The sequence below is a fragment of the Bos javanicus genome, chromosome 14 (genome assembly GCF_032452875.1).
Source record: "Bos javanicus breed banteng chromosome 14, ARS-OSU_banteng_1.0, whole genome shotgun sequence".
NCBI classification, from domain to species: Eukaryota; Metazoa; Chordata; class Mammalia; order Artiodactyla; family Bovidae; genus Bos; species Bos javanicus.
In genome coordinates, this window is record NC_083881.1 from 60,182,925 (window position 1) to 60,210,193 (window position 27,269).

Here is a 27,269-nt window from a genome sequence, read left to right on the forward strand (position 1 = left end):
GGCTTCCGTTGTAGCTCAGTTGGTAAAGAATCTGCCTGCAATGCAGGAGACCCAGGTTTGATTTCTGGTTTGGAAGATCCCCTGGAGAAGGAAATGGCAACCCGCTTCAATATTCTTGCCTGGAGAATCCCATGGACAGAGGAGCCTGGCAGGCTACTGTCCATGGAGTCGCAAGAGTTGGACATGACTTAGCGACTAAACCATCACCACATACAGAGTTAATTTGGTTTATTGAATATTTTATTGTAAGGCTGTTTTTAATTTGTTCATTTACATGCTAATGGGGGTATAGATTAAATTCTCTTTTTTTCTACTAAAAGAATTCTCCTAAACCCTGTAAGATAGGTATTATCCGCTCTGTTTTAAAGATGAAATTAAGACACAAAGAGGTTACGTAACTTGCCCTAAATTGCACAGCAAGTAAATATTGGAGCTGGTGTTAGAATCCTGGCAATCTAGTCCAGAACCCACAGTCTTGAATACTACATTGTTACTGTTTTCCTTCTGCTTGTCTTTATTCTGTTTACTGAATAAGAATAAAAATTTAATGTATAAAATATATCTAATATTAAAACTCTCCTGAGGATAATTTAGTATGCTACCTTAAGGGTATTTGAATCTTAGGGTCATAGATTACACAGCTTTAATTTGGAGTTGTAGCTACTTTAGAAGTAGAAGGTTTAAACCCTACTTCTCAAATATTAATGTGCGTTCAAATCACTGGAGCAGGGGAATGATCTTGTTAAAATGTAAATTCTCATTCAGTAGTCTGGGGTAGGGCCTGAGACTCTGCCTTTCTAATAATAAGTTCCCTGTAATGCCAGTACTGCTGATCTTCTTGTACATAGCAAAGATTTAGGCAATTTATACTGACCTTTAGCAAATGTAGTTAGTTGTTTATTGAATCTCTTATTTACTGTTTTGTTTATGCTACCAATTTTCATAAGTTGTACACATTAAAGAAATAATGTAGGAGCTTTCTAGTAGTTTCATTTCTGTGTCTGTATCATTTAATATTGCTGGGAAAAATGTGGCTTCTGTGGTACTAATGTTCAATACTTATATAAATAACTGATCCAATTTATTTGTGTACTAAATACAACTTACACACCTATGCCACCATTTCCACTGGATCATTTTTAATGGAGGGAAATATAATATCTCTTTTCATTTTGAAGGCTGTAGTTGAACTAAGAAGGTTGTTTTATCACTATTCTTCTTCAGTAATAATTAAAATATATTATACATAGCTATAAAAATGAATTTCTGTTCAGTGCTGTGTGTCTGGCACTGTTGTTGTTCATTTGCTAGATCCCGTCTCACTCTTTGCAGCCCCGTGGAGTGTAGCATAACAGGCTCCTCTGTCCTCACTATCTCCTGGAGTTTGCTCAAGCTCACATCCGTTGAGTTGGTGATGCCATTTAACCATCTAATTATCTGCTCCCCCTTCTCTTTTTGCCTTCAGTCTTTCCCAGCATCAGGGTCTTTTCCATTGAGTCAGCTCTTTGCATCAAATGGCCAAAGTATTGGGCCTTTAGCATCAGTCCTTCCAGTGAATATTCAGGGTTGATTTCCTTTAGAATTGACTGGTTTGATCTCCTTGCAGTCCACGGGACTCTCAAGAGTCTTCTCCAGTACCACAGTTCAAAGGCATCAGTTCTTCGGCACTCAGCCTTCTTTATGGTCCAGTTCTCATATCCATACATGACTACTGAAAAACCATAGCTTTGACTATTTGGACCTTTGTTAGCAAAATGATATCTGTGCTTTTTAATATGCTTTCTAGGTTTGTCATGCCTTTCCTTCCAAGGAGAAAACATCTTTTAATTTCATGACTATAGTCACCATCTGCAGTGAGGGAGCCCAAGAAAAATCTGTCACTGCTTCCACTTTTTCCCCTTCTATTTGCCATGAAATGATAGAATTGGATGCCATGATCTTAGTTTTTTGAGTGTTGAGTTTTAAGCCAGCTTTTTCACTCTCACCTTCATTAAGAGACTGTTTATTTCGTCTGCACTTTCTGTCATTAGAGTAGTGTCATCTGCATATCTGAGATTGTTGATATTTCTCCCAACAGTCTTGATTCCAGCTTGTGATTCGTCTAGCCCAGCAAATCATATGATATACTCTGCATATAAATTAAGTAAACAGGGTGACAATATACAGCCTCGATGTACTCCTTTCCCAATTTGGAACCAGTCCGTTGTTCCATGTCTGGTTCTAACTTGCTTCTTGACCTGCATACAGATTTCTCAGGAGGCAGGTAAGGTGGTCTGTTACTCCCAACTCTTTAAGAATTCTCCACAGTTTGTTGTGATCCACACAGTCAAAGGATTTAGTGTAGTCAATGAAGAAGAAGTGATGTTTTTCTGGAAACTCCGTTGCTTTCTCCATGATCCAACAAATGTTGGCAATTTGATCTCTGGTTCTTCCGCCTCTTTGAAACCTAGCTTGTACATCTGAAAGTTCTCAGTTCATGTACTGCTGAGGCCTAGCTTGAAGATTTTTAGTTTAACCTTACTAGCATGTGAAATGAGTGCAGTGGTAGTGTGAACATTATTTGCCATTGCCCTTCTTTGGGCTTGGAATGAAAACTGACCTTTTCCAGTCCTGTGTATCAGGTGCTTAATTAGCATGATTTCATTTCATTGTCTTGGCCCTCCCATGGCCTCCCTTCATTCATTAGCTCTTTGAGCACTTGCTCTGTCCTGGGAACTGTGCATACAGTGGTGAGGCAGGCAAACACAGGTTCTGTCATCCTTATTGCCTTCAGTTCAGTCCCTCAGTCATGTCTGACTCTTTGCGACCCCATGAACCGCAGCACACCGGGCCTCCCTGTCCATCACCAACTCCCAGAATCTACCCAAACTCATGTCCATTGAGTTAGTGATGCCATCCAACCATCTCATCCTCTCTCGTCCCCTTCTCCTCCTGCCCCCCGTCTTTCCCAGTATCAGGGTCTTTTCAAATGAGTCAGCTCTTCTCATCAGGTAGTCCAAGTATTGGAGTTTCACCTTCAAAATCAGTCCTACCAGTGAACACTCAGGACTGATCTCCTTTAGGATGGACTGGTTGGATCTCCTTGCAGTCCAAGGGACTCTGAAGAGTCTTCTCCAACACCACAGTTCAAAAGCATCAATTCTTTGGTGCTCAGCCTTCTTCACAGTCCAACTCTCACATCCATACATGACCACAGGAAAAACCATAGCCTTGACTAGACGAACCTTTGTTGGCAAAGTAATGTCTCTGCTTTTGAATATGCTATCTAGGTTGGTCATAACTTTCCTTCCAAGGAGTAAGCGTCTTTTAATTTCATAGCTGCAATCACCATCTGCCGTGATTTTGGAGCCCAAAAAAATAAAGTCTCTCACTGTTTCCCCGTCTATTTGCCATGAAGTGACCGGACCAGATGCCATGATCTTGGTTTTCTGAATGCTGAGTTCTAAGCCAACTTTTTCACTTTCCTCTTTCACGTTCATCAAGAGACTCTTTAGTTCTTCTTCACTTTCTGCCATAAGGGTGGTGTCATCTGCATATCTGAGGTTATTGATATTTCTCCCAGCAATCTTGATTCCAGCTTGTGCTGCCTCCAGCCCAGCATTTCTCATGATGTACTCTGCATATAAGTTAAATAAGCAGGGTGATAATATACAGCCTTGACGTACTCCTATTCCTATTTGGAGCCAGTCTGTTGTTCCATGTCCAGTTCGAACTGTTGCTTCCTGACCTGCATATAGGTTTCTCAAGAGGCAGGTCAGGTGGTCTGGTATTCCCATCTCTTTCAGAATTGTCCACAGTTTGTTGTGATCCACATAGTCAAAGGCTTTGGCATAGTCAGTAAAGCAGAAGTAGATGTTTTTCTGGAACTATCTTGCTTTTTCGATGATCCAGTGGTTGTTGGCAATTTGATGTCTGGTTCCTCTGGCTTTTCTAAAACTAGCTTGAATATCTGGAAGTTCACAGTTCACGTATTGTTGAAGCCTGGTTTGGAGAATTTTGAGCATAGCTTGTGCAGTAGTTTAAGCATTCTTTGGCATTGCCTTTCTTTGGGATTGGAATGAAAACTGACCTTTTCCAGTCCTGTGGCCATTGCTGAGTTTTCTAAATTTGCTGGCATATTGAGTTTAGCACTTTCACAGCATCATCTTCCAGGATTTGAAATAACTCAACTGGAATTCCATCACATCCACTAGCTTTGTTCGTAGTGATGCTTTCTAAGGCCCACTTGACTTCACATTCCAGGATGTCTGGCTCTAGGTGAGTGATCACAACATCGTGATTATCTGGGTTGTGAAGATCCCCCTTAGTGCCTTGGGGGATGCTAAGCAGTAATCAAGCAACCACAGAAATGTGGTGGTTTAAAAGATAAACTATTAATTATAATATTTGCTATTATCTTCATTCTTTGAACCCGCAAAGAGAATTCTGCTTTTGCCATTGAAGTTTCTCCCACCTAGCTTCTTCTGAATGTGCCCTGCATTAGGGAGAATGCTTTATCAGCTGGAAATTGACCTAATGCATAGACAAAGACAAAACTTTGGAACTAAACATGAGCAACTTGTACAAGAAAAGTAGAGGTAGATGGAAATCTTTCATAATACTGCTAAATTAAATTTTTAAGAATAATACCTGAGGGACACTGTTTACTCATTTAAAGTAGTAAATAGTTTCTACTTTAAAAGGAGTCTTTTTTAAACACTATTTTTCTAGCTGACACTTGGTAACTAATTTCAGTTATTTGAATGCTTCCATGTGCCCACTTCGTGGTAGGAGGTATAGAAAATCAGGGGCTACCAATATAGGATAATAATATGTCTCTACTCTAAAGACGATTGATTGATTGAAGGTTGCTCAGTCTTGTCCAACTCTTTGTGACCCCATGGATTATACAGTCCGTGGAATTCTCCAGGACAGAATATTGGAGTGGGTACCCTTTCCCTTGTCCAGGGGATCTTCCCAACCCAGGGATAGAACCCAGGTCTCCTGCATTGCAGGTGGATTCTTTACCATTTGAGCCACAGGGGAAGCCCCTAAAGACAGTTAGAGTTGTTGATAAGAAAATGTTGACAGATTTAGAAGACAGTGCAATGCAAGACCTTTTTTTTTTAAGTACCAACATGTATGACTATAGCAATGAGCACATTGTGAACTGATTAAGCATGATTTTAGAGAAATGCTGTTCTAAAAACTTTATGATTGTCCCTTTTCTAGTAATAGTACTAAGTTCTCTTTCGACTGTTCACTTGATAGAAAATTCTTTCTTGTATTAATCACATCTATATATTTGGCCTTTATATTACACTACCTTGTTGTGATTTCCAAAACACTTTTTTGTTCTTACTAAGATTATGATTTGGGGCTTTATAGTATTGTTTTGAAGATTATTATGAGACTTTAGTTTCTGAATATTATAAGTAGCTCTAAGTACCTGTTTTTCTGTTAGAGGGAGAATCTGAAAAATTTTTTTAAATTTTATCTTGGAAATTAGTTTATTCATTATGTTTAATTTTAGGAAATGGTGCTCTTGCAGAACATTCTGAAAATGTGCATATTTCAGGAGTGTCAACTGGTAAGTCATTTTTTGTAATGTTTAAATTTCATGCATGACTTATATGGTAAATATTGAAGGCCACCTGGTATCTGATGAAGTGATATTTGGCTATAAAAATTATTACTGCTTTTTGCAGCATGTAATAAGGAAAGAACTGGAACATGGAGAAATTCTCACAAGATAAAATTGATACTTGCATGCCTGTGGATTGATTATATTTTTCCAGACGGACTGCATAATTATTTTTCTGTACAAACATTGAACCAAGAGAAAAGTTAGCTCAAGTTGAATTTGTGTTTTCTTTCCATACAAAGTTATATGAAATGAAATTTAATTTTGAATGCTGTTCATAGCATCGGAGCCTTAGAAATTAGCATTTTTGCCTGATGTTTTAGATGAAATGCTACTATACATGAAACTGTAGTACTTGAATGCACAATTTATATGTTACTAAGAAGCACCCCAACAACATTTTTGCATCTATGAGATTCAGAAACTTGCTAAGGTAAATGCATTTTCCCCACTCATTTAAATGCTTTTATTAATTAATAATTACTTAAGGGCCCATAACTATTAAAATGTTCATTCTTAAATATACAAATGAACAATAAGGGCAAAGAACTATATTCAATATCTTCTAATAAACTAATAGAAAGTAATCTATCACCTAAAATTAACACAGCATTGTAAATCAACTGTAATTCAGTTAATTTTTTTTTTCATTCTTAGGCGAGTTCTACAACTTTGATACCATTTTTACCTTATCAAGTACAGTTACTTGGAGAGCAAAATCTTTGATTTTCACATAAACTGAAATAGAGTTTACTATTATTCCCTATATTCTTAATGAGTTTTGTGTAGTTAAAAAAATTGCACTTGGTGTGTTTGTCAGTGTACTTCTTGATTTCTTCATGTTTTCTTACAATTTTGTGGTTTTTTGTTTCTCATTAAGCAAAACTGAAGGTTTCCTCTTTTGTTTTAGATCTGATTTTATATTTAAAAAGTTAATAGACTTAACAAGTAGTCAAGGAGTTAGCCTGTGCCAGGCCAAACAGATTGACAGGTCTGGTTTCCTGAAAGTGAAAAATAGGTGCCTTTGCAGCCTATGTTAATTATTTTACAGTGTGTTTCCCCATTTTCATATGCTTTCAGATATTATACAGTTGTGTATATCAAGTTAAAAAAGGTTTATTTAGGGTTGACCTTAATTTTTTCCCTTTTTCTACTTTGGATATCTACTGAGAATTGTGATGACTTTTCCAAGTTGTCACTATGAAGTAAGAAATTGTTTACAAATGTTTAATTTACACAGCCAAATGATTATTATCTAATTCAGTGATTTTCAAATTTTTTGGTCTCAGGACCCCTTGTAAACTTTTAACAATATCAGGGATTGTATGTATTAGTCTACTCAGGCAGCTACCATAACAAAATACCATAGGCTGAGTGGCTTAAATAATAGATACTTAGTTTCTCACAGTCTAGAGGCTAGAAGTCCAAGGTCAGGGGCTGGTGGTGTAGTTTTCTGATAAGACCTTTCTTCCTGACTTGCTGGTGGTGCCTTCTCACTGTGTCCTCATATGACATTTCCTGTGTGTGCTCTCGGAGAAAGTGAGGTACTCTGGTGTCTCCCTCTTCTTTATAAGGACCCTAGTCCTATGGGATTAGGGTCCCATCCTTATGAGTTACAGCCTGGCTTCCAAATATAGTCACATTTGAGGGTTAGGACTTCAGCAAATGAGTTTGGAAAGGATGCAATTCATCCCATAACAAGGACTTCAAAGAGCTTATGTTTATATAGGCTATAGCTACTGATATTTACTGTATTGGAAATTAAAACTGAGAAATTGTTTAAAAACTTCTTCATTTACTTGCGTATGAAAGTAGTAAATCCATGGCATCTTTACATCAATAACATAATTTTACTAAAAATGCATTTTCCAAAACAAGAACATCAGTAAGAAGAATGGTATTGCTTTACAGTTTTGCAAACTTTTTAAAGATTGGCTTATAAAGGAGTACCTGGATTCTGACATCTGTGCACTCAGCCTTTTGTAACGTGTTGCTTTGTTTGACAATATGAAGACAATCCAGCAGTACACCAATGTGTAATTTGAAAAGAGAGGAGTATTTCCATAACTTTTTTCGGATAATTGTGAAGATTCTTCTTTGATATAATGCCAGAACTCAACAAGTGGTGGTTTCTTAAAGGTTAGTTGCAAATGGGATCTGAAACCGCATCAGTGAACTTTTGTTCCCTGTTTTACAAAAATCCAGTGACCATTCTTTCCCTTTAAAGGGGTTTTTTCCCACCATGCATGATTTTGTAATATGAAGTAGATATTTGAAAATATTGGTTGGCTGAGTTATGTGGATTTATAACATAGGTTTATTTTCTCTAAAAATCTAAAATTAAGGTGTTAGCAGAGTTGGTTTCTTCTGAGGCCCCTTTCTTTGGTTTGTAGATGGCTGTCTTCTATCTGTATCTTCTCATGGTCCTCACTCTGTGTATCTGTGTCCTGATCTCTCCTTATTGGGACACCCATCACATTAGATAGGGCCCACCCATGAGACTTCATTTTAATTTAGTTGCCTCTTTAAAGATCTTGTCTCAAAATTCAGCCACATTCTGAGGTACTGGCAGTTCAGACTTTAACATAGGAGTCTTAGGGGTGACACAGTTCAGTCTGTAACAAAATGAGTGTTTGAATTAAATGTATTTATATATCAATAAATTAATTTCAGAGTCCAGTGAAACCTTATTAATGGCTTATTGTTTTTCCTGAAAGTTTGTCTTATAAAGTCTTTCTTTTGTGGAAACAGAAGATTAAGATGAAGTGTATCCCAATCATATCATTAAAAATATAAATGGATGCTCTCTCAAAACGTGATTTTGGATGTACAGATTCATTGCAGTTTTTCTTTAGTCAGTATGGAGCTATAGAAGGTGTAATGCTTGGTATAGTATAAGCCTTCTGAATTCCTTGTATACCTAGTGGAAATGAGAGCCCTTTATTGCTCTTATAAATGGGAAATTAGCTTTTGGAAGAATCTCTAAATGTAGGACTTGCTCTTTCTTGGGACCAGCAAGCAGCAAAAGTGATGAGGTGGCTCAGTGTTCTGTGGAGCTGCCTGCTTCTGCTCTTCACCTGCTCTTTTCACCTCTGCTGCTTTATTTGACAGTGCTTAGCACCTTAGCTTGTTCATTCTTTACTTTCTGGAAATTTTAATGACATTTTTAAAGAATTTTAACTTAATGTGCTCTAGTATTTTCAGGTAATTTATTACCCAGATCAGGACACTTTGAAAGCAAAAGGGTACACTGTTTTCAATATGCTGATACCACAAGCAAACCAGAACTATCCTAGACAATTTGGAATGTACAGTCACCCTAACTGTAATGAATTAAATTCATTCAGCTTGTATTAAACACCTGATATGTACCTTGTGCCAAGAAGGATGGGAGTAAATAAAAATATTCCTTCCCAACTGAGCAGGCTCATCTGCTGCTCAAGCCAAGGCCTCCTCTGCCCACTCTTGCAGGTTCCAGGATCCTGAGCACTGCCACCACCAAAGTCTCCTTTGACCACACTTGAGGCCCATGTGGCCCATCCATGCCAAAGCCTCCTCCAGAATCTACCCTGGGCACCCCAGCATGAGAGCAGAAGCTGCCAATGCTGGTGGGACCGAATGCTAAAACATGGGGTTAGGAAAGTGACTCTAGGGAGAGGACTGCTGTTGGCTATGCAGAGACAACATGAAGCGATGGGAAAATCTGGACAGACGAATCACAAGTAGGGGCTTCCCGGGTGATGATAATGGTAAAGAATCCGCCTGCCAATTCAAGAGACATAAGAGACCCGGATTCGATCCCTGGGTCAGGAAGATCCCCTGGAGGAGAAAATGGCAACCTGGTCCTGTATTCTTGCCTAAAAAATCCCATGGACAGAAGAGCCCTGTGGGCTACAGTCCATGGGGTCACAAAGGCTCTACATAACAGAGCACACACATAGGCATAAGCAGTCACAAGTAATGGAATTGAAACTGTGATTAAAAATCTTCCAGGAAACAAAAGTTCAGAACCAGATGGCTTTATAGGTGAATTCTGTCAAACATTTAGAGACGAGCTAACACCTATCCTTCTCAAACAATTCCAAAAAATTGCAGAGGGATAAATACTCCCAACCTCATTGTACGAGGCCACCATCACTCTGATACCAAAACCAGACAAAGATACCACAAAAAAAGAAAATTACAGGGCAATATCACTGATAAACATAGATGCAAAAATCCTTAACAAAATACTAGCAAACCAAACCTAACAACATGTTAAAAGGATCATAATAATGATCAAGTGGGATTTATCCCAGGAGTACAAGGATTATTCAGTGCCTGCAAACGAATCAATGTGATACACCATATTAACAAATTGAATAAAAAACATATATTCTTCTCAGTAGATGCAGAAAAAGCTTTTGACAGAATTCATCATCCATTTATGATAAAAAAAAAAAAACTCTCCAGAAAGTGAGCATATAGGGAACCTATTTCAGTATAATAAAGGGCATATATGACAAAACCACAGCAGACATTCTCAGTGGTGAAAGCATTTCCTCTAAGATCAGGAACAAGACAAGTATATCCAGTCTCACTACTTTCATTCAACATAGTTGTGGAATTTGTAGCAACAGCAATCAGAGAAGAAAAATAAAAGGAATCCAGTTTGGAAAAGAAGAAGTAAAACTCTCACTTTTTGCAGATGGCCTGATACTATACATAAAAAGTCCTAAAGATGCCAATAGAAGACTGAGCGACTTCACTGTCACTTTTCACTTTCATGCATTGGAGAAGGAAATGGCACCCCACTCCAGTGTTCTTGCCTGGAGAATCCCAGGGATGGGGGAGCCTGGTGGGCTGCCGTCTATGGGGTCGCACAGAGTCGGACACGACTGAAGCGACTTAGCAGCAGCAGCAGAGCTCATCAATGAATTTGGTAAAGTTGTAGGATACAAAATTAATACTCAGAAATCTCTTACATTCTTACACACTAACAATGAAAGATCGGAAAGAGAAATTAAGGAAACTATACCATTTACCATGCAACAACAAAAAAAGAATAAAATACCTAGGAGTAAACCTACCTAAGGAGGCAAAAGAGCTATCTTCAAAGAGTTGGACATGACTGAACAACTTTCACTTTCAAAAGACTAAGTTATTCATGAAAGAAATCAAAGATGACACAAGCAGATGGAGAAAAATACCATGTTCTTGGATTGGAAGAATTGGATTGTGAAATTGACTATACCACCCAAAGCAATCTGCAGATTCAGTGTAATGCCTGTCAAATCACCAAGGACGTTTTTCCACAGAATTAGGACCAAAAATTTTACAATTTGTATAGAAACACAAAAGACCTCAAATAGCCAATGCAGTCCTTTTTTTAAAAAAGATTTATTTTATATTTTGGCTGTGGTGGGTCCTTGTTGCCGCACTCGGACTTCTCTAGCTGCTTCCAGCAGGAACTGTCTGCGGCAGTGCTTGGGTTTCTCACTGTGGTGGCCTTGCTTGTTGTGGAGCGCAGGCTCTAGGCACACAGGTTCAGTAGTTGTGGCAGATGGGCTCAGTTGCACAGCAGCATGTGGGATCTTCCTGGATCAGGGACCAAACTGGTGGTATTCGTTTCATTGCAAGGTGGATTCTTAACCACTGGACCATCAGGGAAGCCCGGCCGAGGCAGTCTTGAGAAAGTAAAGCAGAGCTGGAGCAATCAGGCTCCCTGACGTTACGCTATACTACAAAGCTACAGTAATCAAGGCTGCATGATACTAGCACAAAAACAGAAATATAGATGAATGGAACAAGATAGAAAGCTCAGAAATAACCCACGCATCTGTGGTCACCTAATCTGTGACAAAGGAGGCAAGAATATGCAATGGAGAAAAGACAGTCTCTTCAATAAGTGGTGCTGGGAAACTGGACAGGTACATGTAAAAGAATGCAATTAGAACATTCCCTAACACCATACACAAAAATAAGTTCAAAATGGATTAAATATCTATATGTAAGGCTAGATAACTAAAAAATTCTTAGAAGAAAACATAGGCAGAACAGGCTATGAGATAAATCACAGCAAGATCTTTTTTGACCCACCTCCTAGAGTAATAAAACAAAGAGAAACAATTCGGATTTAATGAAACTTAGAAGCCTTTGCACAGCAAGATAAACCATAAACAAAATGAAAAGACAACCCTCAGAACTGGAGAAAATATTTGCAGATGAAGCAACAAAGGATTAATCTAACAGCTCATGCAGCTTGATATCAAAAAAACAACCCAATCAAAAATGAGAAGACCTAAATAGATACTTCTTCAAAGAAGACATACAGATAGATGGCCAACAAACACATGAAAAGGTGTTCAGCATCACCAATTATTAGAGAAATGTAAATCAAAACTACAGTGAGGTATCACCTCACACCATTTAGAATGACCACCATCAAAAAATTCACAAACAGTAAATGCTGGAGATGGTGTAGAGGAAAGGGAACCCTCTTTCACTGTTGGTGGGAATGTAAATTGATACAGCCACTATGGAGAGAAGTATGGAGGGTCCTTAAACTAAAAAGTAGAACTACCATGTGACCCAGCAATCCCACTCCTAGGCATATACCTGGAGAAAACCATAATTCCAAAGGATACATGCACCTTAGTGTTCACTGCAGCACTGTTTACAACAGCCAAGACATGGAAACCACCTAAACGTCCATCCACAGAAGAATGTATAAAGATGAGGCACATATATACTACTGAATATTACCCAGCCATAAAAGGAATGAAATGATGCAGTTTACAGAGATGTGGAGAGACCTAGAGACTGTCGTATAGAGTGAAGTAAATCAGAACAGGAACAACAATTATCGTATAATACTATTTATATGTGGAATATAGAAAAACAATGCAGGTGAACTTATTTGTAAAGCAGAAATAGAGATGCAGAAGTAGAGAATGGATATATGGATACATATGGACATATGGACAGGAAAGGAGGGGTAGGGTAAATTAGGAAAATGGGATTGACATATACACTAAATATGTATAAATCAGGTAACTAATGAGAACCTACTGTATAGCACATGGAACTCTACTCAATGCTCTGTGGTAAATAGGAAGGAAATCCAAAAAAGAGGGGAGATACATGTATATATCAGCTATATATTTATGTATAGCTGATTCACTTTGCTATATAGCAGAAACTAACACAACACTGTACAACAACTATACTCTAATAAAATTAATTTTAAAAATATTCCTGTCTCAACTTACCATAGAATTGAGAAGATAGACATGTGATAAGTGCACCTGTAGTATGTTCTTAATGTAGTAAATCCTGTGGTAAATAATGACCACGTTAAGGTTGATCATGAATTTATAAAAAACCTAGTTACAATGTCTGGTGAGAGGTAAATGATTTAATATTTTTCTTTACTTAGTTGTGAGTAATACTAAGTACTTAGTTTTGTTTATGCATATGAATTTTTATGGAAATTAGTAATTTATGATTAATAATATAGCTTGGGTTCTTAGGCCTCAGATAATTTATTTCTATTTCTAGCATTCTGGTCATTTTCATCTTCCTTTTCCTCAAATCTTTGCTAAGAGATATGTTTTTATCCTTTTGCTGGTTCTTATGCTATAGGAAATGTCACGAGAAAATGGGAGTTAGCAAAAAGTATATATCTAATGGTTGTATAATGGAAAAGAATGATTGGATAAAGTGTTATTTTTTGTATGCTTGCTTTCTTTAGAATTTTTTACATGATTTCATACATAAATCATGAAATTTTATCATAGAAATTGTAAGTAATTTAATTGTATATAAGAAAGTAGGAAGGCTATTTTAATATTCTTTTTTTAAAATGCCTAAGTTAAATGCCTCCTGTTCTCTTTTGAATGTCTAAGTTTGTAAAATGGCTAATTTATTGTTCATCTCCTACATAGAATGAAACATTTTTTAGATCAGATTGACTTATACATATTAAATATATTTGATTTTTAATATGTATCTATTTTGAATTTTACTATATAATCTATATGTATTTGAATCAGAATAATTCTAGGTGCACTCACCTATAATGGAAAAGAATCTAGAAAAGAATATATATATATATGTATATATCTATATATACACACACACATGTATACATATATAACTGAATCATTTTGCTGGACACCTGAAACTTAACATCATAAATCAACTGTACTTCAATTTTTTTAAAAAAGAATATTTCTAGATGTAATCTGATTATGTCCTCATTGCTCTTAATTACTTCTAAATCATTTTTTTGTTTTCATAAATTCTGTTAATACATTATATAAATTACATTAAATATTTATAAAAATTGGAAAAAGAACAGAAAGATTACAAAAATCACCCACTAACCTTGTATTCCTAGTAACTAATAATATTATAATTTATTTCATTTGTACTCTGTGTATACCTTTAAAAATAATTGTATTTGCATTTGGATTATAAGTAACTGTGTGTCCTGCCTTTTCTATTTAACATTGTATAGAATACATTTTTTTCATAGTTATTATTTTAATATCTATATAGTAAAGTTTCCATCCTCTGGCTATATTGTAATGTTCTTAAACATACCATTGGGCTTTTTCCCAATGGGTTCTCCCTAGTCTGGATTATGTTGCAAGGAACAATTTAATATATATTTAGCCCTTTTTTAAATTTCTGAGATTATTTCTTTGGCATAGATTTCTAGAATTGGAATTACTCTATCAAAGGTCATAAAGAATTTAATGACTCTGAAAACCTTCTGACAGATTGCTTTCAGAAAGGATTGTACTAATTTACAGAGCTACCCCCAAGAAAGGAGAGCACTTAAACTGCATATAATCATGCTTTTCCTGTTTAACTTGTTTCCTACCTTGTTTCTATTAAAGTCCCAACCTTTTATTTTCCCCAGACTGTTCAGAAATGTAACTGTTTACTTCTTTTCAGATTCATGGCTCAGAGTTTTGACATTGCAAAGAATAAAAGAATGAGATTGGCTTTCTTTAATGGTTAAGCAGAAACTACCCTGAAATTTAAGACTTTCTGGTTGCTAATAGGTGCAGATGTTAGAACAAGTGCTTTCTGAGCTAGAAAGTTTTTATTTATGAAATTTAATAAGTTATTCCCAGTTCACCAATGATACAGCTGCTGAATGTTCCTACCTTATAACATCTGTAGCTAAAAGCTCTCAGGTTAGCCCAGTCTTGAATCTTCTTTATATTTGACTTCAAATCTTTGTCAGGCAAGGCTGATGTTTCAGAAAGCAGAGAAAGAGAGTTATCTACTTAGGAAGTTTCTTTCCTAATACGTATTCATATTAATTGAATTACCAGAGTATAGAAAATAGTAGCTGTTACCTGTTATTCTTCCTATGTTCTGTCAGAATTTTTATTTTATTAAAATCATCACCCTTTCTTGTTTTTGTGTTTTTTCATTTTACAGTTCCTATTCTTGTCCTCAATGGCCCAGCATGCTACTGATCCTATAAGTCTTTTAAAACTAATAATTTAGTTGTAGGCCTTTTAAAGTAGGAGATATATTCCTTTTTTTTTTAATTTTTTTAAAAAATTAAAATGTGGACCATTTTTAAAGTCTGTATTGAATTCGTTACATATTGCTTATGTTCTGATTTTTTGGTTGCGAGGCATTTGGGATCTTAGCTCTCTGACCAGGGGTTGAACCCATGCCCCCTGTCTTGGAAGGTGAAATCTTAATCACTGGACTGCCAGGAAAGTCCCTAGGAGATATTATTTCTAAGTTGCAATAATTTGCTTACAAATTATTGAGCAACATTTTACAATAGCATGAAGCACTGTAGTAAAATAGCTTTAGTTTTATCCAGTTTTAGGTTGAATACTACAATATGGTATATTGAAGTTTCCCTGGAAGAACATCTTGGTTTAGTAATACTTTTATTGTCCTAGAATTTTCAGATCTTACCCAAAAAAAGTCTGAAAGGAAATGAAGCTTAAACTATAATTTTTTTTTAATTTTATTTTATTTTTAAACTTTACAGTATTGTATTAGTTTTGCCAAATATCGAAATGAATCCGCCACAGGTATACCCGCGTTCCCCATCCTGAACCCTCCTCCCTCCTCCCTCCCCTACCCTCCCTCTGGGTCGTCCCAGTGCACCAGCCCCAAGCATCCAGTACCGTGCATTAAACTATAATTATTTGATAGCAGTTCACAGTTGTTTTTTAAATATAGAAAAGTTACACGAATAAAACAACAGGTACAAGTGGTTCTTTGTACCTTTCTTGTTATTTTAATGTTATTTTTAATTATTCAGTTAAATACCTGGACCTCTTGCTAAACTTATGAAAAAGAATTTCACCAGTTCTTTTGAGTAATACAGTATCTTTTATTCATGTTGCAAATGTCAGGGGGAAGGAAAGTTTATGAATTTTATAGTTTTTAGGATTTCAAAATATAAAAACACAACTTTGTGTGAACCCAAGGAACTGTCCTTTGAAGAAAGTGAGTGGAGAATACAAGACAGTATATTAAACAAAAAAAAAAAATTAGTTCAGGAAACACCACATTAGTTTTTAGGATTTCAAAATATAAAAACAGAACTTAGTATGAACACAAGGAACTGTGCTTCAAATGAAGAAAGTGAGGTGAGTGGAGAATACAAAACAGAGTACATTTCAAAAACAAAAACATACCAGTTTAGTTTATAAACAATGACTATACAAACATTGCCTGCCTTCAGAGAGTTTATTTTTGAAACACTTGAGCTTTTGGAGTAGAGCATTCCCTGTTAATTTTAGCAAAGATATAATGGTAGTATTATAATGTTTATATACTTTTATATGTAATATTATATGCTGCATAATTAAATCTACTATAACTTTTTATACAATAATATATTTTATGTGAAGCGTTTACCTAATCATAACATTTCATGTGTTATAAATGTCAAATGTTTACTGAACAATTATGTTTACAGCAAGATTATTCTATCTTATAATTGTATGTTCTTAATAAAGTCAACAGCAGAACATTAAATGTAGCAGTACCATAGACAGAACAGGGTGTAATGTGACAGAGTATGCAGTGTGTAGATGGCAGAAGTGATCATCTACTCAAGTGAGCAGGCAGGCCAGCTCTGCTGAAGGTAAAAAACAAGTTGCATTCAAACATTTGACATTTTCTTTTCTACTCCGTTAACTTTGAGAATAATTTTTTTTAAACTTTGACAGTAATTATTCAGTGTGTTGTTCATTAAGTCATGTCTGATTCTTTGTGACCTCTTGGACTGCTGCATTCCAGGCTTCCCTGTCCACTACTCTCTCCCAGAGTTTGCTCAGCTTCATGTCCACTGAGTTAGTGTTGCTGTCTAACCATCACATCATTTGGCTCCTTCTTCTGCCTTCAATCTTTCCCAGTATCAGGGTCTTTTCCAGTGAGTCAGCTCTTTGTATCAGGTGGCCAGAGTATTGGAGCTTCAGCATCAGTCCTTCCAATGAATATTCAGGGTTGATTTCCTATAAGATTGACTGATTTGATCTCCTGTGGTCCGAGGAACTCTCAAGAGTCTTCTTCAGCACCACAATTTGAAAGCATCAATTCTTTGGCTTTCAGCCTTCTTTATTGTCCAACTCTTGCATCCTTACTTGAATACTGGAAAAGCCATAGCTTTGACTATACAAACCTTTGTCAGCAAAGTGATGTCTCTACTTTTTAATAAGCTCTCTAGGTTTGTCATGGCTTTCCTTCCAAAGAGCAAGCCTCTTTTAATTTTATGGGTGCAGTCACCATCCTCAGGGATTTTGGAGACCTGAGATCATGTTAATTATTTGTACTTTTGCTAAGGCATGGATTTGAAGATACTGTGCATCTGTTGTGCAAAAGCCAGTCACTTAGCAGATGAGCAGCGTTAATTAACAGACCCATATGGAACTGCCCTGATGGCACAGTGGTAAAGAATCCACTGCCAATAAAAGAGACACAGTTTTGATCCCTGGGTCGGGAAGAGAAAAAAATGGCAACCCACTCCAGTATTCTTGCCTGGGAAATCCATGGACAAAGGAGCCTGACTGGCTGCAGTTCATGGGGTCGCAAGAGTCGGATATGACTTAGCAACTAAACAACAACAAACAGATTGAAACAAGTTGGGTGATTTAATCTTAAGCTGCAGTGATAGAAATATAATATCCAGAACATAGTCCGTCAAACTCTTTATTCCTCCCTTAAACATAATCTGAATATTAGGTTTATTTCAGGATGTCACCCTTGACAGAGGACACCAAGACTGGAATACTCTGAGAAGATGTGTTATACTAAAACCTGTATCAAGGCTGATAGCAATGACTTATAAAATGGTGAACTTCAAGACCAGTTTATCTTTGCTCTGGTGCTAATCCCTGCATTTCTTCTATGTTTCCAGCAAGAATCACAGTAAACTTCAAAAATTAGTAGTTTTTCCCATTTTGGAAATACAAATAGTAGCTTGCTTAGCATTTTATTCATCTAGAGTGCTTAAATTTAGAAAATGTGAGTAACATATCAATCGTTTTTATACCCTTCCAGGAAAAAATGGCCCTTTTATGGCCTTTTTAAAAAGGTATAAAAGGTTGAATCTTCTGTATTCATTTTATCTTATGCTTTGCCAGCAAAATTCAAAATTATTCTTGCCCTTAGAAATTTTAGGATAAAAATAGTTAGGTAGTTCCATTAAGAGTACTCTGCTGATCTTATATTCATATTGTGCTGTAACCCTCTTAGAACTAAGAAGACTGTATTTTTTTTTTAATTTTCCTTCTGTATTTTCCCACATTTTGTACCTGTTTTAACTCTTTAAAATGTATTTTACTGCCATGTAACCCCTGATTATTATTTGTTTGTTCTGGACGTTGTTGTCACTGTTGTTTAGTCACTAAGTGTTTTGCGATGCCATGGACTACAGTCTCCCAGGCTCCTCTGTCCATGAGATTTCCCAGGCAAGAAGACTGAAGTGGGTTGCCATTCCCTTCAGGGGATCTTCCCAACCCAGGGATCAAACCTGGGTCTCCCATATTGCAGGCAGATTCTTTATCACTGAGTCACCTGGGAAGCCCTGGACAGTAGTGACCTTTAAGAAGCCAAGAAGTTAATGCCTTGAATAGAGCTAAAGACCAAGTGAATATTTTGGTCCTTGAAAAAATCATTAAGAATTACAGGAATAAGTTTATTGCTGTATCCATTCTTAAGTATCTGCTCTAATGTAGAGGAATGAATATCCAGTTATTATTCATTCTGGATATAGGATATCCTGGGTATAGGAGTTCCTGCTTTCAAAGATATGTGTGATTCCCAAGTCTAAGAGTAATGAGAGAGTATCCTAAGTGTGAGTGATAGATTAATATAAAGTTTTCTGCTTATACTGATTCTTACATTTTAAATAATTAAAAAGCTTTCCCGTGTTAGACTACTAAACATTGCTATTAGAGTGCTAGTAATTATTTCCCTAAAGGGAAAAGGTTAATTTGCTGACCTCTCAAAAAAATTAGAATGAAATGCGAAGTAATTCTAAGGGGTACTACTTACATCCAACCTGTCTCCTTCCAGCTCAGTCCATCCTCATAATGTTGACTCTTCTGAGTTTCGTTACGACAGAGCTCAGGTATTAAAGGAGTCTGGACAACAAAGGTCAAAAAAATCAAGACGCTAAGTGTGAGCAACAAACCCCGTCAAGTTGCAGAAGTGGACTTTCAAACTGAGTTTCTTCCTGACCAGGGTTTCTGTGTTCCCTATTGAGTTGCAAAGCTGAGCTGTGTCCTTCCAGGGGGCATCCTGCCAAAGGGCCATCTTGTGCTTACATGTCATTCATCTTGCAGATTCTGACACTCAATGGGTTACTTGCCCTGTGTTTTCAGCAATCCATGGTCTTCATGCTCGACATGCTTGCTTTCTAAACTGCCTATTTGTCCAATATGAAGAATCTATAAGAACACAACCACTTTCCATTAGTTGTCCAGCCTTCTCTGGTTTCCTCTTCTCTACTTCTCTTTCCTTTGAAATACCTCCCTCAGCATTCACTGCCTACCCTTACTGCTTCTATTCTGCCCCATATCCTAATCAGCTTACCTGGAGTTAATGTATATATGTACATACTATTATTAAAAGAACTTCTAGAATCCTGTTTAATTCCAAAGAGACTAGGAAGCAGTTTTGTCCTGCCTGCAGTCCCTGTATAGATTTGTAGCCAATAGGAATCAGTCTTTAGAAACTTTAAGTATACCCTCTTTATCTGTGCTATCATAGATTCTGTACCTTTTTCTCCATGTAAATATAGGACCAAGACATATTTTTTTACCAAATGAGACCACTTTTATGTTTATTGAAATTCTATTGAGGCCTGTTCCCCCCCATCCCCTGGTAATATTTCCAGGTGGCATAGGGAGCTCCCTAGTGGGCAGTAGTGTGTCCTGGCAACCAAAAATTCCACATGCTGCTACTAATGTAATACCTGGTGCAGCAAAATAAATAAATATTTAAAAAGAAAAGAGTGCCACTCTATAGCCTACTACCTGGACATTTAATTTTTTGTGACTTTAGGAAAATTACTTAATTTCTCTGTACCTCCATTTTATAGTCATTGGTTAAATAGAGCTAATAATAGTAAAAATTAAATGTGAAAAGACATGAGAAGAAGAAGTACCTGATAGGAGTAACATTACCATTAGCCAGGGGACCTACAGACCTGACCACACACTCCGCACTCTGAGTATATTCACAGATCTTGAATTTATGAACCATAAGCTTCTGATGAGTGATGAAAATCTCATTTTTAGCACTTTTCACCATACTGTAACTTTTCAAATTGGTGCCCTTCTTTTAAATTAACAGTGGACCCGTTGGCATTTGGTTTCCAGGCTAAATCATCTAAGTATACACTTTAATTTTCCATGTCTGCCATGTTTTGCACGATTCACTTATTAACCTCAGGATCATTCATAGGTTCATCACACGTGACCATTCAACAGTCACCATTTGCTTGTGAATTTTTTTACTTTGGAGATGGTATTTTTTTAAGTTCATTTGTTTCCATTGGAATCAAACCCTTTTTATTTGTATTTTCAACATGTGGAATTGCTTTTGTATTCAACAGCCATAATGAAGTTAATATTTATGGAGCACTCTGCACTGAAAAAATGAGATGGCCAAATGATAGTGAGCACCGTTGACTATAAATACTTTGAAACAGAGTGAGCGTGCTTTTGTTTTATACTGAAACTTGATCAAGTAAAATTTAACAAGTAGAAGAGTTTCTGTACTTGCTTTTTAGCTGATCTCTTTGCTGCACCAGTTTGCCTTCCCACAGGTTGTATACAGCAAGGTAATGTTACACAGTATTTGTATCGTATCACTTCTTTTAGCAGTAGCATACCTTGCCTTAGCTAGTATCTATAGAATTGAGTCACTAAATTCTTTTAATTTGGAATGTGCTCTTTATTCTGATTGTTCTCACTTCTGTTCAGTGAAAGAAACCCTTTGTTAACAAACAAACTTGACTTACATAAGGCCCAAAAGTGGGCCTTTGTTTCTGTTTAATAATACCCTATGCCTTATGACACATTGTTTATAAATACACACTATGTCATGTGGGACTATATTGTCTTGTATGCAAGGTCTTCCCAGGTGGCTCAGTGGTAAAGAATCTGCCTGCCAATGCAGGAAAAGTGGGTTCGATCCCTGGGTCGAGAAGATCCCCTGGAGAAGGAAATGGCAGTGTACTCCAGTGTTCTTGCCTGGGAAATCCCATGGACAGAGGAGCCTGGCAGGCTGCAGTTCATGGGGTCTCAAAGAGTTGAACAGGCTGAGCAACTGAACAGAAATACGTCTTGTATGCTCTCATAACTATTTATATGCTTCTTGAATTCAGTTAATAATCATAATTCATTTTTACAAAGCCTCAGTGTCCATGAGAACATTAATTTTCTTCATTTTCTTTTGTGTTTTTCGTATGTATCTCATGTACTTAAGGTGGCCAGTAAGCACAGCTGATTTTTACTTGAATTTCAGCTTTGTAATTTGTTAAAACAAAAGGCACAAAGATTTCATATCACCTTTAGTCACAAAGCGCCAAAACCCCTTGTCAGTTTTGAAAAGAAACCCCATTCTTCATCTGTGGAACAGGAAATTGTACTTTTTCCCTTACAAGTAGAACTGTAAATTTCTTTCCGTGTGTCTTTTTTTCAGGTCTTAAAAACCATAAAATATTTTGAAATCGTCCTCTTCTCTCCCATGTGGCCTCTAAAATAGTGGTTGTTTGTACAGTTTCTATTCTATAAATGGTTACTTTAAAGATAATAGGTATGGTGTACAAATCTAATTTTAAAATCATAGTTACCTGCTTTTTCTGTGGGATTATTGAACTAGTATCAGAATAAGCATGAAGAAGTCTTGAGTGTTTCTCAGTTAGTTTTGCCCTGTTTTCTCAATTCTACAGTGAGATCTTTGTATTTTAAAACTAGAAATTATCAAAATTTTATTAAGAATGCCATCAAAGAATCTCTACCTATTTACTTTTCAGTTAATTCTCCTTCTCTTAATTGAAAACGTATGCAATCAATTAAAAAGTGTATTCTTTAATTTAGCTTTTAATGCCTTTTAACCACTAGCATTGTGATAATGCTATTTTCTTTTTTCATTCCAAATGTCCAAATGAAATAGGCTTTAGGGGAACTAATCAGATAACCAGAGGCTTCCTTGGCGGCTCAGACGATAAGAGTCTACCTGTGGTGCAGGACCTGGGTTCAATCCCTGGTGAAGAAAATGGCAACTCACTCCAGTATTCTTGCCTGGAAAATCCCATGAACAGGGGACCCTGGCGGGCTACAGTCCATGGGATCACAAAGAGTTGGACACGAATGAGTGACTAACACTTACTCTAATCACTGCATTCTATGAAGAAGATGCTCTGGGAGTTGAAAGTTGCTAACTTTTTGAATGAACATTTGGAAATCTTAATTTGGGAGCTTCTATTTTGAGTTATGGGAAATCTATCAAAACGAGAGATATATATTATCATCACCCAAAATACTTGAATACTTGTTTATATCTGAAGATACTGACTAAAGTAAATTAAATAGATTTTTTTTAAGGTATTTCTGTTCTGAGAACAAAAACTTGACACTGATTATTCAGTTCAGTTCAGTCTCGTCTGACTCTTTGCGACCCCATGAATCGCAGCAGGCCAGACCTCCCTGTCCATCACCAACTCCCAGAGTTCATTCAGACTCGTGTCTGTCGAGATGGTGATGCCATCCAGCCATCTCATCCTCTGTCGTCCCCTTCTCCTCCTGCCCACAATCCCTCCCAGCATCAGGGTCTTTTCAAATGAGTCAGCTTTACACATTAGGTGGCCAAAGTACTGGAGTTTCAGCTTCAGCATAAGTCCTTCCAATGAACACCCAGGACTGATTTCCTTTAGGATGGACAGGTTGGATCTCCTTACAGTCCAAGGGACTCTCAAGAGTCTTCTCCAGCACCCCAGTTCACAAGCATCAATTCTTCGGCTCTCAGCTTTCTTCACATCCAGTCTCACATCCATACATGACCACTGGAAAAACCATAGCCTTGACTAGACAGACCTTTGTTGGCAAAGTAATGTCTCTGCTTTTGAATATACTATTTAGGTTGGTCATAACTTTCCTTCCAAGGAGCAAGTGTCTTTTAATTTCGTAGCTGCAATCACCATATGCAGTGATTTTGGAGCCCCCCAAAATAAAGTCTCTCACTGTTTCCACTGTTTCCCCATCTATTTGCCATGAAGTGATGGGACCAGATGCCATGATCTTAGCTTTCTGAATGTTGAACTTTAAGCCAACTTTTTCACTCTCCTCTTTCACTTTCATCAAGAGGCTTTTGAGTTCCTCTTCACTTTCTGCCATAAGGGTGGTATCATCTGCATATCTGAGGTTATTGATATTTCTCCTGGCAATCTTGATTCCAGCTTGTGTTTCTTCTAGCCCGGCATTTCTCATAATGTACTCTGGATATAAGTTAAATAAGCAGGGTGACAGTATACAGCCTTGACGTACTCCTTTTCCTATTTGGAACCAGTCTGTTGTTCCATGTCCAGTTCTAACTGTTGCTTCCTGACCTGCATACAGATTTCTCAAGAGGCAGGTCAGGTGGTCTGGTATTCCCATCTCTTTCAGAATTTCCCACAGTTTATTGTGATCTGCACAGTCAAAGGCTTTGGCATAGTCAATAAAGCAGAAATAGATGTTTTTCTGGAATTCTCTTGCTTTTTCTATGATCCAACGGATGTTGGCAGTTTGATCTCTGGTTCCTCTGCCTTTTCTAAAACCAGCTTGAACATCTGGAAGTTCACGGTTCACTTATTGCTGAAGCCTGGCTTGGAGAATTTTCAGCATTACTTTACTAGCATGTGAGATGAGTGCAATTGTGCGGTAGTTTGAGCATTCTCTGGCATTACCTTTCTTTGGGATTGGAATAAAAACTGATGTTTTCCAGTCCCGTGGCCACTGCTGAGTTTTCCAAATTTGCTGGCATATTGAGTGCAGCACTTTCACAGCATCATCTTTCAGGGTTTGAAATAGCTCAACTGGAATACCATCACCTCCACTAGCTTTGTACATAGTGATACTTTCTAAGGCCCACTTGACTTCACATTCCAGGATGTCTGGCTCTAGGTCAGTGATCACACCATCGTGATTATCTGGGTCATGAAGATTTTTTTTGTACAGTTCTTCTGTGTATTCTTGCCACCTCTTCTTAATATCTTCTGCTTCTGTTAAGTCCATACCATTTCTGTCCTTTATCAAGCCCATCTTTGCATGAAATGTTCCCTTGGTATCTCTGATTTTCTTGAAGAGATCTCTAGTCTTTCCCATTCTGTTGTTTGCCTCTACTTCTTTGCATTGATTGCTGAGGAAGCCTTTCTTATCTCTCCTTGCTATTCTTTGGAACTCTGCATTCAGATGCTTATATCTTTCCTTTCCTCCTTTGCTTTTCGCTTCTCTTCTTTTCACAGCTATTTGTAAGGCCTCCTCAGACAGTCATATCACTTTTTTGCAATTCTTTTCCATGGGGATGGTCTTAATCCCTGTCTCCTGTACAATGTCACAAACCTCAGTCCATAGTTCATCAGGCACTCTGTGTATCAGATCTAGTCTCTTAAATCTATTTCTCACTTCCACTGTATAATCATAAGGGATTTGATTTAGGTCATACCTGAATGGTCTGGCGTTTTCCCTACTTTCTTCAACTTAAGTCTGAATTTGGCAGTAAGGAGTTCATGATCTGAGCCACAGTCAGCTCCTGGTCTTGTTTTTGCTGACTGTATAGAGCTTCTCCATCTTTGGCTGCAAAGAATATAATCAATCTGATATCGGTGTTGACCATCTGGTGATGTCCATGTGTAGTCTTCTCTTGTGTTGTTGGAAGAGGGTGTTTGTTATGACCAGTGCGTTCTCTTGGCAAAACTCTATTAGCCTTTGCCCTGCTTCATTCTGTACTCCAAGGTCAAATTTGCCTGTTACTCCCGGTGTTTCTTGACTTCCTACTTTTGCATTCCAGTCCCCTATAATGAAAAGGACATCTTTTTGGGGTGTTAGTTCTAAAACATCTTGTAGGTCTTCATAGAACCGTTCAACTTCAGCTTCTTCAACGTTACTGGTTGGGGCATAGGCTTGGAGTACCGTGATGTTGAATGGTTTGCCTTGGAAACAAACAGAGATCATTGTGTCGTTTTTGAGATTGCATCCAGGTAGTGCATTTTGGACTCTTCTGTTGTATTAAGAGATATATTAAGAAAGCAAAATGAACAAAGGCTAAAATATAGTCATTCTTGGCCCAAATGCCATGTGTGTGTTGCTGGAAAATCTCATATTCTGTAAAACTGAACACTAAACTAACAGGGCTTATGAGAAAGGTAGTTTTGGTACAGATTGCTTACAACTACATAACTCTGTAAGTACAGCCCTAACAAATAAAATGTTGCTCTAAATGCCAGGACAAATATCTCCTGACAGTTACACCTAGACTCGGTCCATACTTTGCAGCCACATACTCTGAAGTTCAGACTTCCTCCTTGAAGATACGTGCTTCTTCTAATGGAGACCAGTTTAATCAAAACTAAAAACATAATTCAGAGATACCCTTCATCAATTAAGGTGTTCTGTTTTATTTTGATAGTGGGGAAAGGTGTTCACATCTCCATCTATACTTGCTGCCTCCCAAGATGTCTTAATACAGAGGAAAGTCTAGCAGTTCTTTTTTTTTTATTTTAATTGAAGGCTAATTACTTTACAGTATTGTATTGGTTTTGCCATACATCAACATGACTCTGCCACGGGTGTACATGTGTTCCCCATCCTGAACCCCCCTCCCACTTCCCTCCCCATACCATCCCTCTGGGTCATCCCAGTGCACCAGCCCCAAGCATCCTGTATCCTGCATTGAACCTAGACTGGTGATTCGTTTCTTATATGATATTATACATGTTTCAGTGCCATTCTCCCAAATCATCCCACCTTTCCCTCTCCCACAGAGTCTAAAAGACTGTTCTATACATTTGTGTCTTTTTTGCTGTCTCGCATACAGGGTTATCGTTACCATCTTTCTAAATTGCATATATATGCGTTAGTATACTGTATTGGTGTTTTTCTTTCTGGCTTACTTCACTCTGTATAGCAGTTCTTTAAAACAGTAAAAGTAAGCACTTCTTGCAATAAAAGAAGTTACTTGCTAGGGGTTTTCTCCTGCTCCTGGTTACTTGACATCATTCACATGCTGAGAATAAGATCTTTCACAACTTTGCATTATACTGATGAGATTTCTCTGTTTGCCAGTTATATATATACTAACTCTATTGAAGAAATAATCAGATATTAGCTAAAATAACTGTGTAAGCAATAGAGATGATATGGGTAGAAAAAATGGAAGTAAAAGAAGATTAGGTTTGGTACATTGTAGATTGGAATATAGTCAAAAATCTAGAAAGACGTTTAAACTAGCAGAACTGTATACAAATTTTGTTTAAAACAAACAAACAAAAATTCATTCCCTAAAGCAACATTTTGTGAGTGTATATCCCAACTCATGTCAGATACCCAATTAGTTATGGCATAATTTTACATTGTTTCCAGAACATGATAGTGCCCAGCATACATTAAATGAACAATCACTGCCCTCTTTCACATTTAGCCTGGCCACCGCCTTAATAATCATCTCAGTATGACATTCCAGGCATTACTGCCAACCAGTCTGCTTTGGTCGATCATGTGATGTTATGTATCAGCAGGTTGCTGTAATCCAAACAGTGGGCTAATCTCCTTACCAAAATAGTTGTATTTATTTCTTGCAGCACTGTTATGTGGTAGGTAGTGTTTTAATCCCCATTTACAAGTGAGGAAGTAGATGCTAAAGTACTATCAAATTGATTGTGATAGTAAGTCACCTCAAATCTTATATGTAAAAGGGTAAAATATAAAATGAACAATAGTATAAATATAGCAAAATAAGAAAACAGTGAGATTACAGTTGATGGTAGATACTTAAACTGACGTGTTATGATAAGTTGGGAATGAGAAGTCATTATAGGATACTGAAAAATAATGGAAAAGTAGAAGACTCTGAAAGCCAGTTGGAAGATTGGGACAGACATATAGGAGACAGAGTAGGCCTTTTA

The 27,269-nt window shown here is 37.1% G+C and overlaps 1 protein-coding gene across 2 annotated transcripts in view; it reads left to right on the forward strand.

Moving 5' to 3' along the window:
* LRP12 (LDL receptor related protein 12) overlaps positions 1 to 27,269 on the forward strand; it is a 93,421-nt gene that overhangs the window by 35,209 nt on the left and 30,943 nt on the right. Inside the window, exon 2 of one of the 2 annotated variants that reach the window (XM_061439171.1) lies at positions 5,513 to 5,569. The exons of the other annotated variant lie outside the window; for it this stretch is intronic. Within the exon in view, the coding sequence (XP_061295155.1) occupies positions 5,513 to 5,569 (57 nt within the window). The remainder of the gene's footprint in view (positions 1 to 5,512; positions 5,570 to 27,269) is intronic. 2 annotated transcript variants of the gene reach the window in all.